The following is a 12,306-nucleotide window of genomic DNA, read 5'->3' as shown; positions in this document are numbered from 1 at the left end:
CGATGCAATTAAAATGCCACTAAGCTAAGTTGCAATTATTTCGTAAGATAGCTAATTTTAGACTTTTCACATTTCAATAGAGACGTAGATTTTTCGATTATAAATATAATATATATGAGTAATGATAAGAAGACCAACTTCTTAGACCAAATTTGTGAATTATGTGATGTGTCTCACTAATAAAAAAAAAGTACGTTAATGAACATTTAAGTAATAATCGATTTATTAACAATCACATCATATCAGTTATAAAAAAAAATTGAGCGGTATGCACTAGTTGCAGGCCTCCTGCACTTGATGGAGAAAGCTTTGTTGAGAGAGCGAAAGAATGATGGAATCTTTTGTATTTGTTTTTCTCCATCAAGTGCAGCAGGCCTGCAACTAGTTCATACCACTCAATTTTTTTTTTCTTTTGGTAAAAGAACACAAAACCAAGAAAGATAAAAAATAAATTTATACTGCGTTAACGTGCATACTTTCTCTTCTCTTCATTTCGCTTTCATGCTTCCAACCTTATCTAAGAAAGCAAAAGTCTCTCTCTCTCTCCATATAAACTTTCTTTGCCTTTTTGTTATCACAAACAAATTTAATGGAGTTTCTACTTATCATCTTCACCTCCATACTTTTGTTTCTCTTGCTGACTGTGTCATTGTTCATACTCAGAATCTTCACCGGAAAGTCCATCCGAAACCCGAAATACCCTCCCGTAAAAGGCACTGTCTTCCACATGTTTTTATACTTCAACAGACTCTACGACTACCAAACTGAAGTAGCCAAAACACACTCAACTTTCCGGCTTCTAGTCCCGGACCACAGTGAAGTGTACACGGCTGACACGCGCAACATTGAGCATGTTCTGAAAACCAACTTTGCCAGGTACTCGAAGGGCGCCTTCACTCAAAGTATTCTGTCGGATATTTTTGGCCAAGGGATATTTGTTGTTGATGGAGAAAAGTGGAAGCAGCAGAGGAAGCTTGCGAGCTTCGAGTTCTCAACAAGGGTGCTTAGAGATGTTAGCTGCTCTGTGTTTAGAAGAAATGCTGCCAAACTGGTTAGAGTTGTTTTTGGAATTTCGAGTTCCGGAGGGGTTTTTGATATGTAGGTGAGTAATCTGAGACCTAAAAGATTTGTTTAACTTTTCTTTTCTTGTTTGGTATTTCTTAATCAAACTGGTTTTATGAAAATTTATTTAGGGGGCTTAGCTAATTAAGCTTGGAAAGGTGGGGGAGTCCTAATTAAAGTCAATTTGATCTGACTGATTTTGTTACCAATAAAGGGTGAAGACAAAAATGGTGAAACATTCATATTCCCAAAATTGCCCTCTTCTTAAATTTTCGAATAAAATAAGAAATTCACAAAAAAAAAATGGTGAAACATTCATATTATTATTTGTTTTTCTGTTTTTTGTTTTTTCAAATAAAAAATCATAAGTGCCAATTGTCACACACATACGCGTGTGGCAAGAGGCTAATATGAGAGAATAAAACATGGTGGGAGGAAAAATATGATTTGTAAAATTACAGCTCATTTGGTGCCTAAGATTGCATATTGTAGTAAGAAATGATCATATAGAGGTGAAAGAGTTTCCATGTCATGGGGATTGGAACGTGTATAAGTTATATGATGTTGATATTGTACCATTTTGTGGGTGGGGATTGAAAGGTTAGTTTCTTTCATGAGTAATCTATTTTCTACCTTCAACATACCTTGAACCTATTGAGTTATCCAATCCAATCCGTATAAGCACATGCTAAGTTCTCTTAATTCTCTAAAGTGGGATTCACACTCAACGAACTCTTAGGATTTGCTTATGAGATGTACCTTGGATTCCATATTCAAAGTTGGGTTTGGAATAGAACTGCATTGCTTGGAGTGGTCAAGCAAAGAAGGGACTGCATTCATGAAGGCCTTTGATGAATCTACTGCACTGACTTATTTTCGCTACATTGATCCGTTCTGGAAACTGAAAAGAATCTTGAACCTTGGTTCCGAGGCCTCCCTTAAAAAGTATGTCAAAGTTATCGATGATTTCGTGCACCAAGTTATCAGCAGCAAGCGGAGATTGCAAGAGGAGCAAAAAGATGTTGTAAGTAAATTTAACATTACCACATTGGCTTTACAGAATGTGTCTCTACCATATAGTTCTATGTGTTCTTTACACGATTTCAGTTTGCTGGGTGAGGAAAACATACAGTAAGGGAAGTGTTTTGCGCACATCCTTTTTCTTCTCCCACACCCTTGGTTATTTTGGATTGTAGGAATCAAAAGAGAATTAAGGGAAAAAATAAACAAGGGTGTGCAGAAGGAGAAACAGCGTGTGTAGACATCATTTCCCTGCATTAATGGTAAATTTAAGATTTTAATTTCCTATGAAGTTCTGATTTTTTTTTTTTTTTTATGTTTCAAAGATTGACAAGGAGGACATACTGTCAAGGTTTCTACTGGAGAGTGCGAAGAATCCAGAGGAAATGAATGACAAATATCTGAGGGATATAATACTGAATTTTATGATTGCTGGCAAAGACACCAGTGCAAATACACTGTCATGGTTCTTCTACATGCTCAGCAAGAACCCTCTAATACAAGAAAAAGTTGTACAAGAAGTGAGGGATGTCGTTGGTAATCAGGTAGGCGAAGCGAAAGTTGATGAATTCGTGGAAAACATAACTGAAGAAACTCTAGAACGAATGCATTATCTTCACGCGGCGCTGACAGAGACCTTAAGACTATACCCTGCGGTTCCAATCGTAAGTATACTTGAATAACCCAGTTTTAATTTTCGTCATAATATTTTTTAAATAAGATACTTGTATTTTCTTTACTTTCTATAGTAGTTTGTAAGAATTTAAACAGGACAGTGCCAGAACCTTGATTAAAATTGTTAAATATATGAAAATCAATACAAGAAAGCCACTACTCCACAAGGACTGTTTGTCGCCTAATGACTAAAGAGTCATTCCTGCTTACTCTTGCAAATTATAGTCCAGACTGGCAAATGTGCATAAATAAATTTTAAAAATGGAATAGGAAAAGTTTATGGCACGTGTCTAACTATAATTGATCTGCATAGATGAACAAGTCCTTACACATAGGGAGCCAAGTATCTTTAGGAAATTTTAACCCTTTTTCTATTACCAAGGGAAAAATAGGCAGTGAACTTCCAACTTTTAAGTCGGAAGAACTATTCATATTACTGTAAATATTGACATCTTTATGTCTTGGTTTTCTCCAAGGATGGGAGATGTGCAGATGTAGATGACATTCTTCCAGATGGCTTTAGAGTGAGAAAAGGAGACAACGTAAACTACATCACCTATGCCATGGGAAGAATGCCTTATATCTGGGGAAAAGATGCCGATGATTTCCGACCAGAGAGATGGCTCGAAAATGGAATTTTCCAGCCCGAATCACCCTTCAAATTCGTCGCATTTCACGTTAGTAAAAATATTTTCTTTTTCCTTTATCACAAATATATGTTTTCTAATTATCCAAATATTCACTAATAATAGTATCACTTTCACTTGTGCTATTTGCAGGCAGGTCCGCGGATATGTCTTGGGAAGGACTTTGCTTACCGGCAGATGAAGATAGTAGCGATGGCTCTCCTTAGCTTCTTTCGCTTCAAATTGGCCGATGAAACAAAGCCGGTAACCTATAGGACCATGTTCACCCTTCACATAGATGGCAGTCTCCCTATGATTGCAGTTCCCAGAACAACCTGAGTAAATTCTTCTATGCATTGAAAAATAATGTTCAAGGTTCATCAACCATCCAAGTGTGAACTTTATATAATATATATATATATATATGTGTGTGTGTGTGTGTGTGTGTGTATGTATGTATGTATATATTGAAGGAAGGACCTCCGGTTACTTATGACTACTCCTGATTAGGGTTTCTCGGTATTATCTGGGTAATAGAGGTTAGGTCAACTTCATTAGGGTTTTATCTAGTTAATAGGCATTTATTTTCTTCTTGATCTTATCATCTTGTGTAAGGATCTTATCTCCTCATTTCAAGGAAGATTAGAGTGTAAGGGTCTTATCTCCTCATTTCAAGGAAGATTAGTATGGCTCCCTATGCCGGCTGTCTTCCATGATTTAAGGAGAGATGACTTGCATGATTTAAGGAGATTAGCGTGGCTCCCCATGCAGGCTGTCGTGAGTGTTGAGTGTAGTTTGCAACTCACTCAAACTCCTCTATATATTTGTGTAAACTTGGTATGCTTTTAATATAATAAAAAACCACAAAAAGCAACATGGTATCAGAACGGGCATCATCCTGAGCCTGTTCTGTGTATCGAAACTGCTGTGTTTATTTTTCAAAAACAATGGCAGATGGAAGTCCAGAGGATGTAAGCATCATTGCTTCTCCATCTATAAGCGCTTCTGAAATGGATATCAATCCAAACCAACGACTCAGTTCAGTGTTATTGAATGAGTTTAATTATTTGCCATGGGCAAGGGCTGTTAGTCTTGCTCTCGGTGGAAGATCCAAGCTTGGTTTCATCAATGGCAGTTAACCTGCACCAGATGCTTCTTCTCCAGAATATGGAGGGTGGCTATGTAAAGATCAACTGGTCATGTCATGGTTGTTAAATTCTATGGAAAGGAAGGTTGTTGAAATCTTCAGCTATTCCGAGTCGTCTCTCACTCTTTGGACCACCGTGAAGGAGATGTATGGCAATCAAAATAATGCTGCTCGCATCTTTCAACTCAAGAAGGATATCTCCAACATACAACAAGAAGGTAAAAGCTTTGTTCAACATCTTGGTTCTTTGAAAAGCATGTGGAATGAGTTAGATATGTACAGACCTCACACAACTGATTCCTCAGTGCTCCTTAAAAGAACTGAAGAAGATAAAAATTTTCAATTATTGTCTAGCTTAAGCTCAGAATATGAGGATTTGAGAAGTCACATTCTCATGAACCCGGAGCTACCATCCTTCACTAGTGTCTGTGCAACTATCCAACGTGAGGAAGTAAGGAGAAAAGTCATGAACAATGGTATAAAAACCAACGTGACAGAAGCTAGGGCTTACCTGACAAATGAAAAAAGGTATAAAGGGAAAAACCCTCATTTGAAGTGCCTACACTGTGACAACATCGGGCATGTGAGAGACAAGTGCTGGATCCTACATCCAGAACTCAAACCTGACTTCATGAAGGATAAATCCGCACCAAAGACAAGTCGTGCACACCTTTGTGCCAACACTGCAACATCCTCATCTATCAACAGTTTTGATACCTATCAACAGTTCACTGCAAATCCTGCCACCCTGTTAAATGAGTTCGCAGCGTATCTCCAACAAAAGAAGGGAAGAGAGGAGGGATATGTTGATCATGAAGATGGAAGTACTATTGCATTGATGGGCAAATTTGCAAGTTTTTTAGCTGATGCTGATTGTGTACCTCAGATAGACTTGAAAGGTATTGTAATTGCTTTCCAAACTGCTCTTAAAATAAATGAGTTACATGATTTTTGGGTTGTAGATTCTGGTGCCACAGACCATATGACTAATCAAATGTCAAAGTTACATAAATTTGAGAAACTACATAATCATTCACATGTATCTGTTGCTAATGGTGAACGTGCTAGGATTGTAGGAAAGGGAAAAATCCACCTGATATCTGATCAAATAGAGTCTATGGCCCTATATGTCCCATCTTTTCCATTTCAACTTCTCTCAGTGGGAAGAATCACAAATGCCTTAAATTGTTTGGCCATTTTTTCACCAAAAACTGTCATTTTCCAGGATTGTATAACCAAGAGGATGATTGGTGAGGGGTTTTACATTGATGGTCTCTATTACATATCGAAAAGCTCGTCCTGTGGGTTCCATGCCAAGTCAAAGTCCATCCATACCTCCATTCAAGCTTCCTCCTTGTGGCACCAGCGACTAGTCCATCCATCTCAACCTATCTTGTCCACCTTATTTCCTGACTTAGGCAAAGAATCAACCCACTGTGAAACTTGCCATTTGTCAAAGGCAACAAGACCACCTCTAGGGTCTTCGATGTCTAGAGTTTTTCACCTTTTTGAGCTTGTACACTCTGATATATGGGGACCAACAAGTGAATCTTTTGATGGTTATAAATATTTCATAACTTTTGTTGATGATTATTCAAGAGCCACCTGGTTATATTTTTTAAAATAAAAAAGTGAGGTGATGGAAGTGTTTAAAGACTTTCACAACCTTGTTAAAAATCATTTTTCTTCTCAAATCAAAACCCTAAGGTCTGATAATGGCACCGAATACATGTCCCAAGTCATGACTCAATATTTAAGTAACAATGGCATCATACATCAAACTAGTTGTGTTGGCACACCCCAACAAAATGGTGTTGCTGAGAGGAAAAACCGTGATCTCCTTGAAAAAACTAGGGCATTGATGTTACAAATGAATGTACCAAAACGTTTTTTGTCTCAAAGCGTCATGACAGCAGCTTACCTGATCAACAGGTTACCTAGTAGGGTTTTGGGGTTTAAATCTCCAATGGAGATAGTAAAAAACAGAAAGGTGGACTTGTCTCACCTTAAAGTCTTTGGATGCATCTGTTTTGTTCATGTTCAGCCCTTACATCGAGACAAACTTGATCCTAGGGCAACTAAATGCATTTTCCTTGGCTACTCGTCCACACAAAAAGGGTATAAGTGTTACAATCCACAACTTAAGAAATTAATTGTTTCAAAGGATGTTCAATTTCATGAAACTAATTCTTATTACAGTAAGTCTCTGGATAATACAAGTCAGGGGGAGATTATCTTCGACATGTTTCCACTACCAAGGACTGAGATACTCAACAATGTAGGTTATCAACCTCACACAATGCATCTTGTGGCCCCAAATCAACCGGATCCACATGACGACATCAACATGCCTGTGGAAGATGAAACTCTACGCAGTATTGGTCCTGAAGAATCTTCAGAGGAGTCTCTTCCTACCATACCTCGACGAAATCTAACTCGTGAGAGGCATCCACCAGCAAGACTGCAAGATTTTGTTACGTACAAGCCCAAGCACCCCTTATCCAACTGCTGTTCTTACCAAAAGTTGTCACCTAATTATACTGCCTATTTGAGTAATATATCTGCACATGAAGAGCCTCAATCATTTCAAGAAGCTAACCAATCTCAGGTGTGGCACCGAGCCATGCAGGAGGAATTGCATGCATTCGATCAACATAAAACCTGGAGCATTGTGCCACTGCCCAAAGGAAAAAAGATAGTAGGCTGCAAGTGGATATACAAGATTAAATTCAACTCGGATGGGTCTATAGAAAGACACAAGGCACGATTAGTGGCCCGGGGCTTCACTCAAACATTTGATGTGGACTACAAGGAAACCTTTGCCCCAGTTGCAAAGATGAACACATTGCGCGTACTCTTGTCCGTGGCTGTCAACAAAGGGTGGCCTATGTATCAAATGGATGTAAAAAACGCCTTCTTACATGGTGAGCTTGAAGAAGACGTCTACATGAGATTACCACCGGGTCACTCTCAAAGTCATAAACAGGATGTTGTGTGTAAACTGTACAAATCAATTTATGGTCTTAAACAATCACCGAGAGCTTGGTATGCTAAGCTTAGTTCAGTCCTTATCAGTGTTGGTTTTGGAAAAAGCAATACGGACTCCTCTTTATTTGTACGCTCAGGCATCGCTGGTACATTGGTTGTTCTTGTGTATGTTGATGACTTGATCATCATCGGAGATAACCCTGAAGAAATCAAAGAGCTCAAGTATTCTCTTCAGCAACGCTTTGCAATAAAAGATCTTGGTGTACTAAGATACTTCCTTGGCATCAAAATGGCTACCTCTTACAAAGGCTTCTTCCTTAACCAGCGCAAATATGTTCTTGATCTCCTTAAGGAAGCAAACATGAGTGATGCTAAACCGGTCCCTACACCTCTCGACATTAAACTTAAGCTCAGCTTAGAGGGTCAACCTTTTCCGAACATAAGCTATTATCAGCGATTGGTTGGTAAGTTGATATACCTGACCATCACAAGGCCCGACATTACCTATGCTGTCAGTATTGTTAGCCAATTTATGCACTCTCCCACGATGAAACACTTTAACCTAGTCAAAAGGATACTTTGGTATCTAAAAGGTTCTGTGGGACGTGGTATAATCATGAAGAACAATGCAAGCACTCAAATTACAGGTTATTATGATGCAGATTGGGCTGGCAATTCCATTGATCGTAAGTCTACAACGGGATATTGCACGTTTGTGGGAGGCAACCTTGTCTCATGGAAAAGCAAAAAACAAACTGTCGTTGCAAGATCCAGTGCTGAGGCAGAATATCGGGCCATGGCATCTACTGCGTGTGAACTAATCTAGCTCAAAGGTTTACTGTGTGACTTAGGTGTTTTCAATCATCAATCCATGTCCCTTTTATGTGACAATCAGGCTGCAATGCACATTGCTTCCAACCCAGTTTTTCACGAGAGAACCAAGCACATTGAAGTCGATTGTCACTATGTTCGTACACAAGTTCAATCTCAGGTTATCCAAACGCATTTTGTAAGGAGCTCAGATCAACTTGCGGACCTATTCACCAAATCCTTAGCCTCTCATCAATTTCAGCTTCTTCTTGGCAAGCTTGGATCCATCAACCTTTTGGATCCAGCTTGAAGGGGAGTATTGAAGGAAGGACCTCCGATTACTTATGACTACTTATGATTAGGGTTTCTCGGTATTATCTGGGTAATAGAGGTTAGGTCAACTTCATTAGGGTTTTATCTAGTTAATAGGCGTTTATTTTCTTCTTGATCTTATCATCTTGTGTAAGGATCTTATCTTCTCATTTCAAGGAAGATTAGAGTGTAAGGGTCTTATCTCCTCATTTCAAGGAAGATTAGTATGGCTCCCTATGCCGGCTGTCTTCCATGATTTAAGGAGAGATGACTTGCATGATTTAAGGAGATTAGCATGGCTCCCCATGCAGGCCGTCGTGAGTGTTAAGTGTAGTTTGCAACTCACTCAAACTGCTCTATATATTTGTGTAAACTTGGTATGCTTTTAATATAATAAAAAACCACAAAAAGCAACAGTATACCTATGTATACGCATGTAAATGATAATTACTTTCAAGTTTTTCGTGTTTACTATGATTGAAATAATAGTTCAGGGTCCCTATTTTATCTCAAGGTATATACATAATGTTGAGACGGCTACACGCATAAGAGCATCTCCAAATGAGATGTTAAAATCTTAGGTGGAATGCCACTTTGCAATTTTAATTTTTTTTGTCAATACTCTCTCAATTCATCATGTAATTTTGTATACCTAAGATATAAATAATTAAATTTTATGTTTATATAGAAAACTTAAAGTCATGATATTACTCATACATAGGAATTTAGATGCTGCCTACCAATTCTTGCAGGCTAAGAAACTTACAAAGATACTTCGACATTGATAACAAAAAGAGGAAATAAGAAAAATCAGAAACTGAGCTTAAAATTAAGAAAAACTGACAACCTAATGCTGACATAATTAATAATATTTGATTACTCAACTGATATATAAAGTATGTACCCTTTGATCTAAACTTGGCAAAACCTTGATTCTTGTAATTGTTTGGTTCCTTGATTACTCAACTTGGCAAAACCTTGATTACTCAACTGGTCCTATGCTTGCTCATGGTTGTGAAGGATGATTTTGTGAAAACATGTTCATTTGAATAACATCTATAGCATGCATTTAACAATTAAAAGGCGGAATCATGCTTGCATGCATTCAAAAACACAACATTACCCATGAAATTCAAAGCCTAGTAGATTGGTGAACCAAGACTCAACTCAAATCAAAGTGAGTTGAGAAATTTATACCTTTGTAGATTCCTCTTTGCATAAGCAAAGGATAATCACCCAAAGAGAGGGCCTTCATTCCTTGCATCTAAAATCTATGGATTTGGATGGAAGAATAGGTTTCTCCAAGTTCCCAAAATTGAGAACCTCTAAGTATCTTCACCAAGGTTAGATTGGAGAAGAAATAAGGGACCTTGGAGTAGTGGGATTGCTAGATACACCCTCCAAGGGGGCCGGCCTCCTAGAGAGAAAATGAGAGACATGTTATCTCCAATTTTCTCCAAAAGAACCCTTAATGAATTTTAGGCTATAAAGTTCTTTATATAGTCACTTCTTTAAATGACCTAAAGAACCAAAAACCCTAATTCAACACACATGGCCGGCCACATAAGGGATTTGGGCTTTTGGGCCTTTGTGAATCTTTATTCATTAAATTGTCATACAATTTAAGTCAATGGGCTTGACGTTCGAGGCCCATTGGGCCTTAAGGTCCAAAACTATCCCGAGGTCTTTAACGAACTTATTCATTTGATTAATTAACATATTAATTAATCCTTGCCATAAATAATTAAACCATTTAATTATTCTTACTCATCTCCATTGTTTCTTCAATCTCCACCTTACACGGTGTACGATCCATTAGGTTCCTTTTAGCGAGGCAGTGGGCGATTAAAACTCTTTCAAATCGATTGTGAATTGAAACTTACTTTCAATTCTCCCTTTAGTGTTTATACACGTGTAGGGCTTCCACAAACCAAGAGTGACACCTAGCAGCATATCATGGTTACCCAAGCTAATCAGAAGAGGTAGAAAACCTATTTAGTTTAGGATTATAAATGCAATACGATCTTTCTCTAATACAATACTCTTGACCACATTGTTTGGTTTGATAGTTTATTCATGTCTACCATCCAATGTGATTCTTGTGCTTATATGATTACCTTGAATGTGATTTGGAACGACTTTCCTAAATCTCATTCATACTCTGGCCAGAGATTCTAAATCATATCATAGAGTATTCTCCCCCAAATGGTTTGAAGGTTAGAGATCCCTTGTTGCGCATTCACTTACCTCCATAGCTAAGTGGCTTAACCCCAACTATGCCGTGGACACCCTCCTGATGGAGTGACTTTGACATAATCAAAGATCAAGGACTTAACCACAAGACAGCTATGATGCCTTAGGTCAAATGACTACTTTGCATTATCCCAACCATGAGTTCTCATGTGACATGAATATGAGAACTCTTCGTTGATCGTGTTCAATGAACTCATTCTCTATTGAGCACCTATGTACTTGTCTTGATGTCACACACACCAATGACTCGAGACTAGTCACTCTCCCTGAGAGAATACACAGCACGTACTGATCTTAACGGATTGTCAATGCCCAATTGACAATCCTATGATCAGGAACGTTTAGGATGTGTCTACGAAAGAATGGTCTCATGAATCTAACTTCTTTAGATCGCATTCTCCCAATCACATATTCCTTGGACTTATCGTTTAATCATATAACATTTATATGAGACGGCTCAAACAATAATCTTTGCCCTTGATATTAAACTAGATTAGTTTAATATGTGAAATGTCCGTAAAGTATCATCATATGATTGGTTTTAGGGCACATTTCCAACAATCTCCCACTTGCACTAGAGCCAATCAGCTTGGTCATCAGTGATGATACCTCTTCTGTAGTCATTTCATAAATGGCTGAATAGTAGGCCTAGACAATGGATATCTATATGTTATCCATAGAAGCAACCTTGAGAATAACGACGTCACCATTATACATGATTCTCAATCATGTGGTTCAGTCTCTCATTTGAGTTCAGACCTTGATGAGACCTTGATTCCCTGGCTTGAGCTATTGCCTCATTAGTGTCATAGTGTTAGTACACTAGATACACTTTCTGGTTGGAACCGAATAGAGAGTTCATAAATGAACTTTCCCATCCAAACAACATTGTTGTAAGCTTCTATATGGCAATATATTTTGCATTCATAATGGAACACACTAAAGTCATTACTTTTAATGTTTCCATCCAAATATCTCTTTAGTCATAATAAAGAGATATCTGATTATCTCTTCATTCATAATGAAGAAACATCCAATGATGGATTAGATTCATAATCTAATACATTTACGCTTCCTTTACGTTACTCTAATTCTTCCTCATTCTTTGAGGAATCTATCCTTTAGTATTTCTTAAATACTTAAGGACTCACTTGACAGTTGCCATGGTTTTGATCCTGGGCTTGCACTGATATCTTCTTGTACCGTTCTAGGTACAACTCATATCAATGTTTTTCATACAATATGAAATACATAAATCCCCTTTATGCTGTGCATAAAGGATTCTATTTACGCATTATTTCTTTGGGAGTCAAAGAGTACGTTCTCTTTGAGAAGAGCAACTTTTTAGTCTCACTAGAGTTGTCCTATTGATTGAAGTTCATCATCATATGAGAAACTTCCTATCATCTTTTG

At 37.8% G+C, this 12,306-nt stretch overlaps 2 protein-coding genes across 2 annotated transcripts; both read left to right on the top strand.

The window, feature by feature from the left end:
- Positions 1–472: 472 nt before the first annotated feature.
- On the top strand, positions 473–3,767 carry LOC103418399 (cytochrome P450 704C1-like). Its single transcript, XM_070816789.1, has 5 exons — positions 473–1,102; positions 1,802–2,086; positions 2,409–2,747; positions 3,234–3,434; positions 3,537–3,767. Exons 2-5 carry the CDS (start codon positions 1,811–1,813, stop codon positions 3,720–3,722), a joined length of 1,002 nt encoding a protein of 333 aa, XP_070672890.1. The 5' UTR covers positions 473–1,102; positions 1,802–1,810; the 3' UTR covers positions 3,723–3,767.
- On the top strand, positions 590–1,102 carry LOC139187482 (cytochrome P450 704C1-like). Its single transcript, XM_070812210.1, has one exon. The coding sequence runs from the start codon at positions 590–592 to the stop codon at positions 1,100–1,102; it is 513 nt and encodes a 170-aa protein (XP_070668311.1).
- Positions 3,768–12,306: the final 8,539 nt, after the last annotated feature.

Source organism: Malus domestica, chromosome 02, assembly GCF_042453785.1.
Source record: "Malus domestica chromosome 02, GDT2T_hap1".
In the NCBI taxonomy this organism is placed as follows: Eukaryota; Viridiplantae; Streptophyta; class Magnoliopsida; order Rosales; family Rosaceae; genus Malus; species Malus domestica.
The sequence above is the reverse complement of the archived record's forward strand: the minus strand, read 5'-3'. Positions and strand labels throughout refer to the sequence as shown.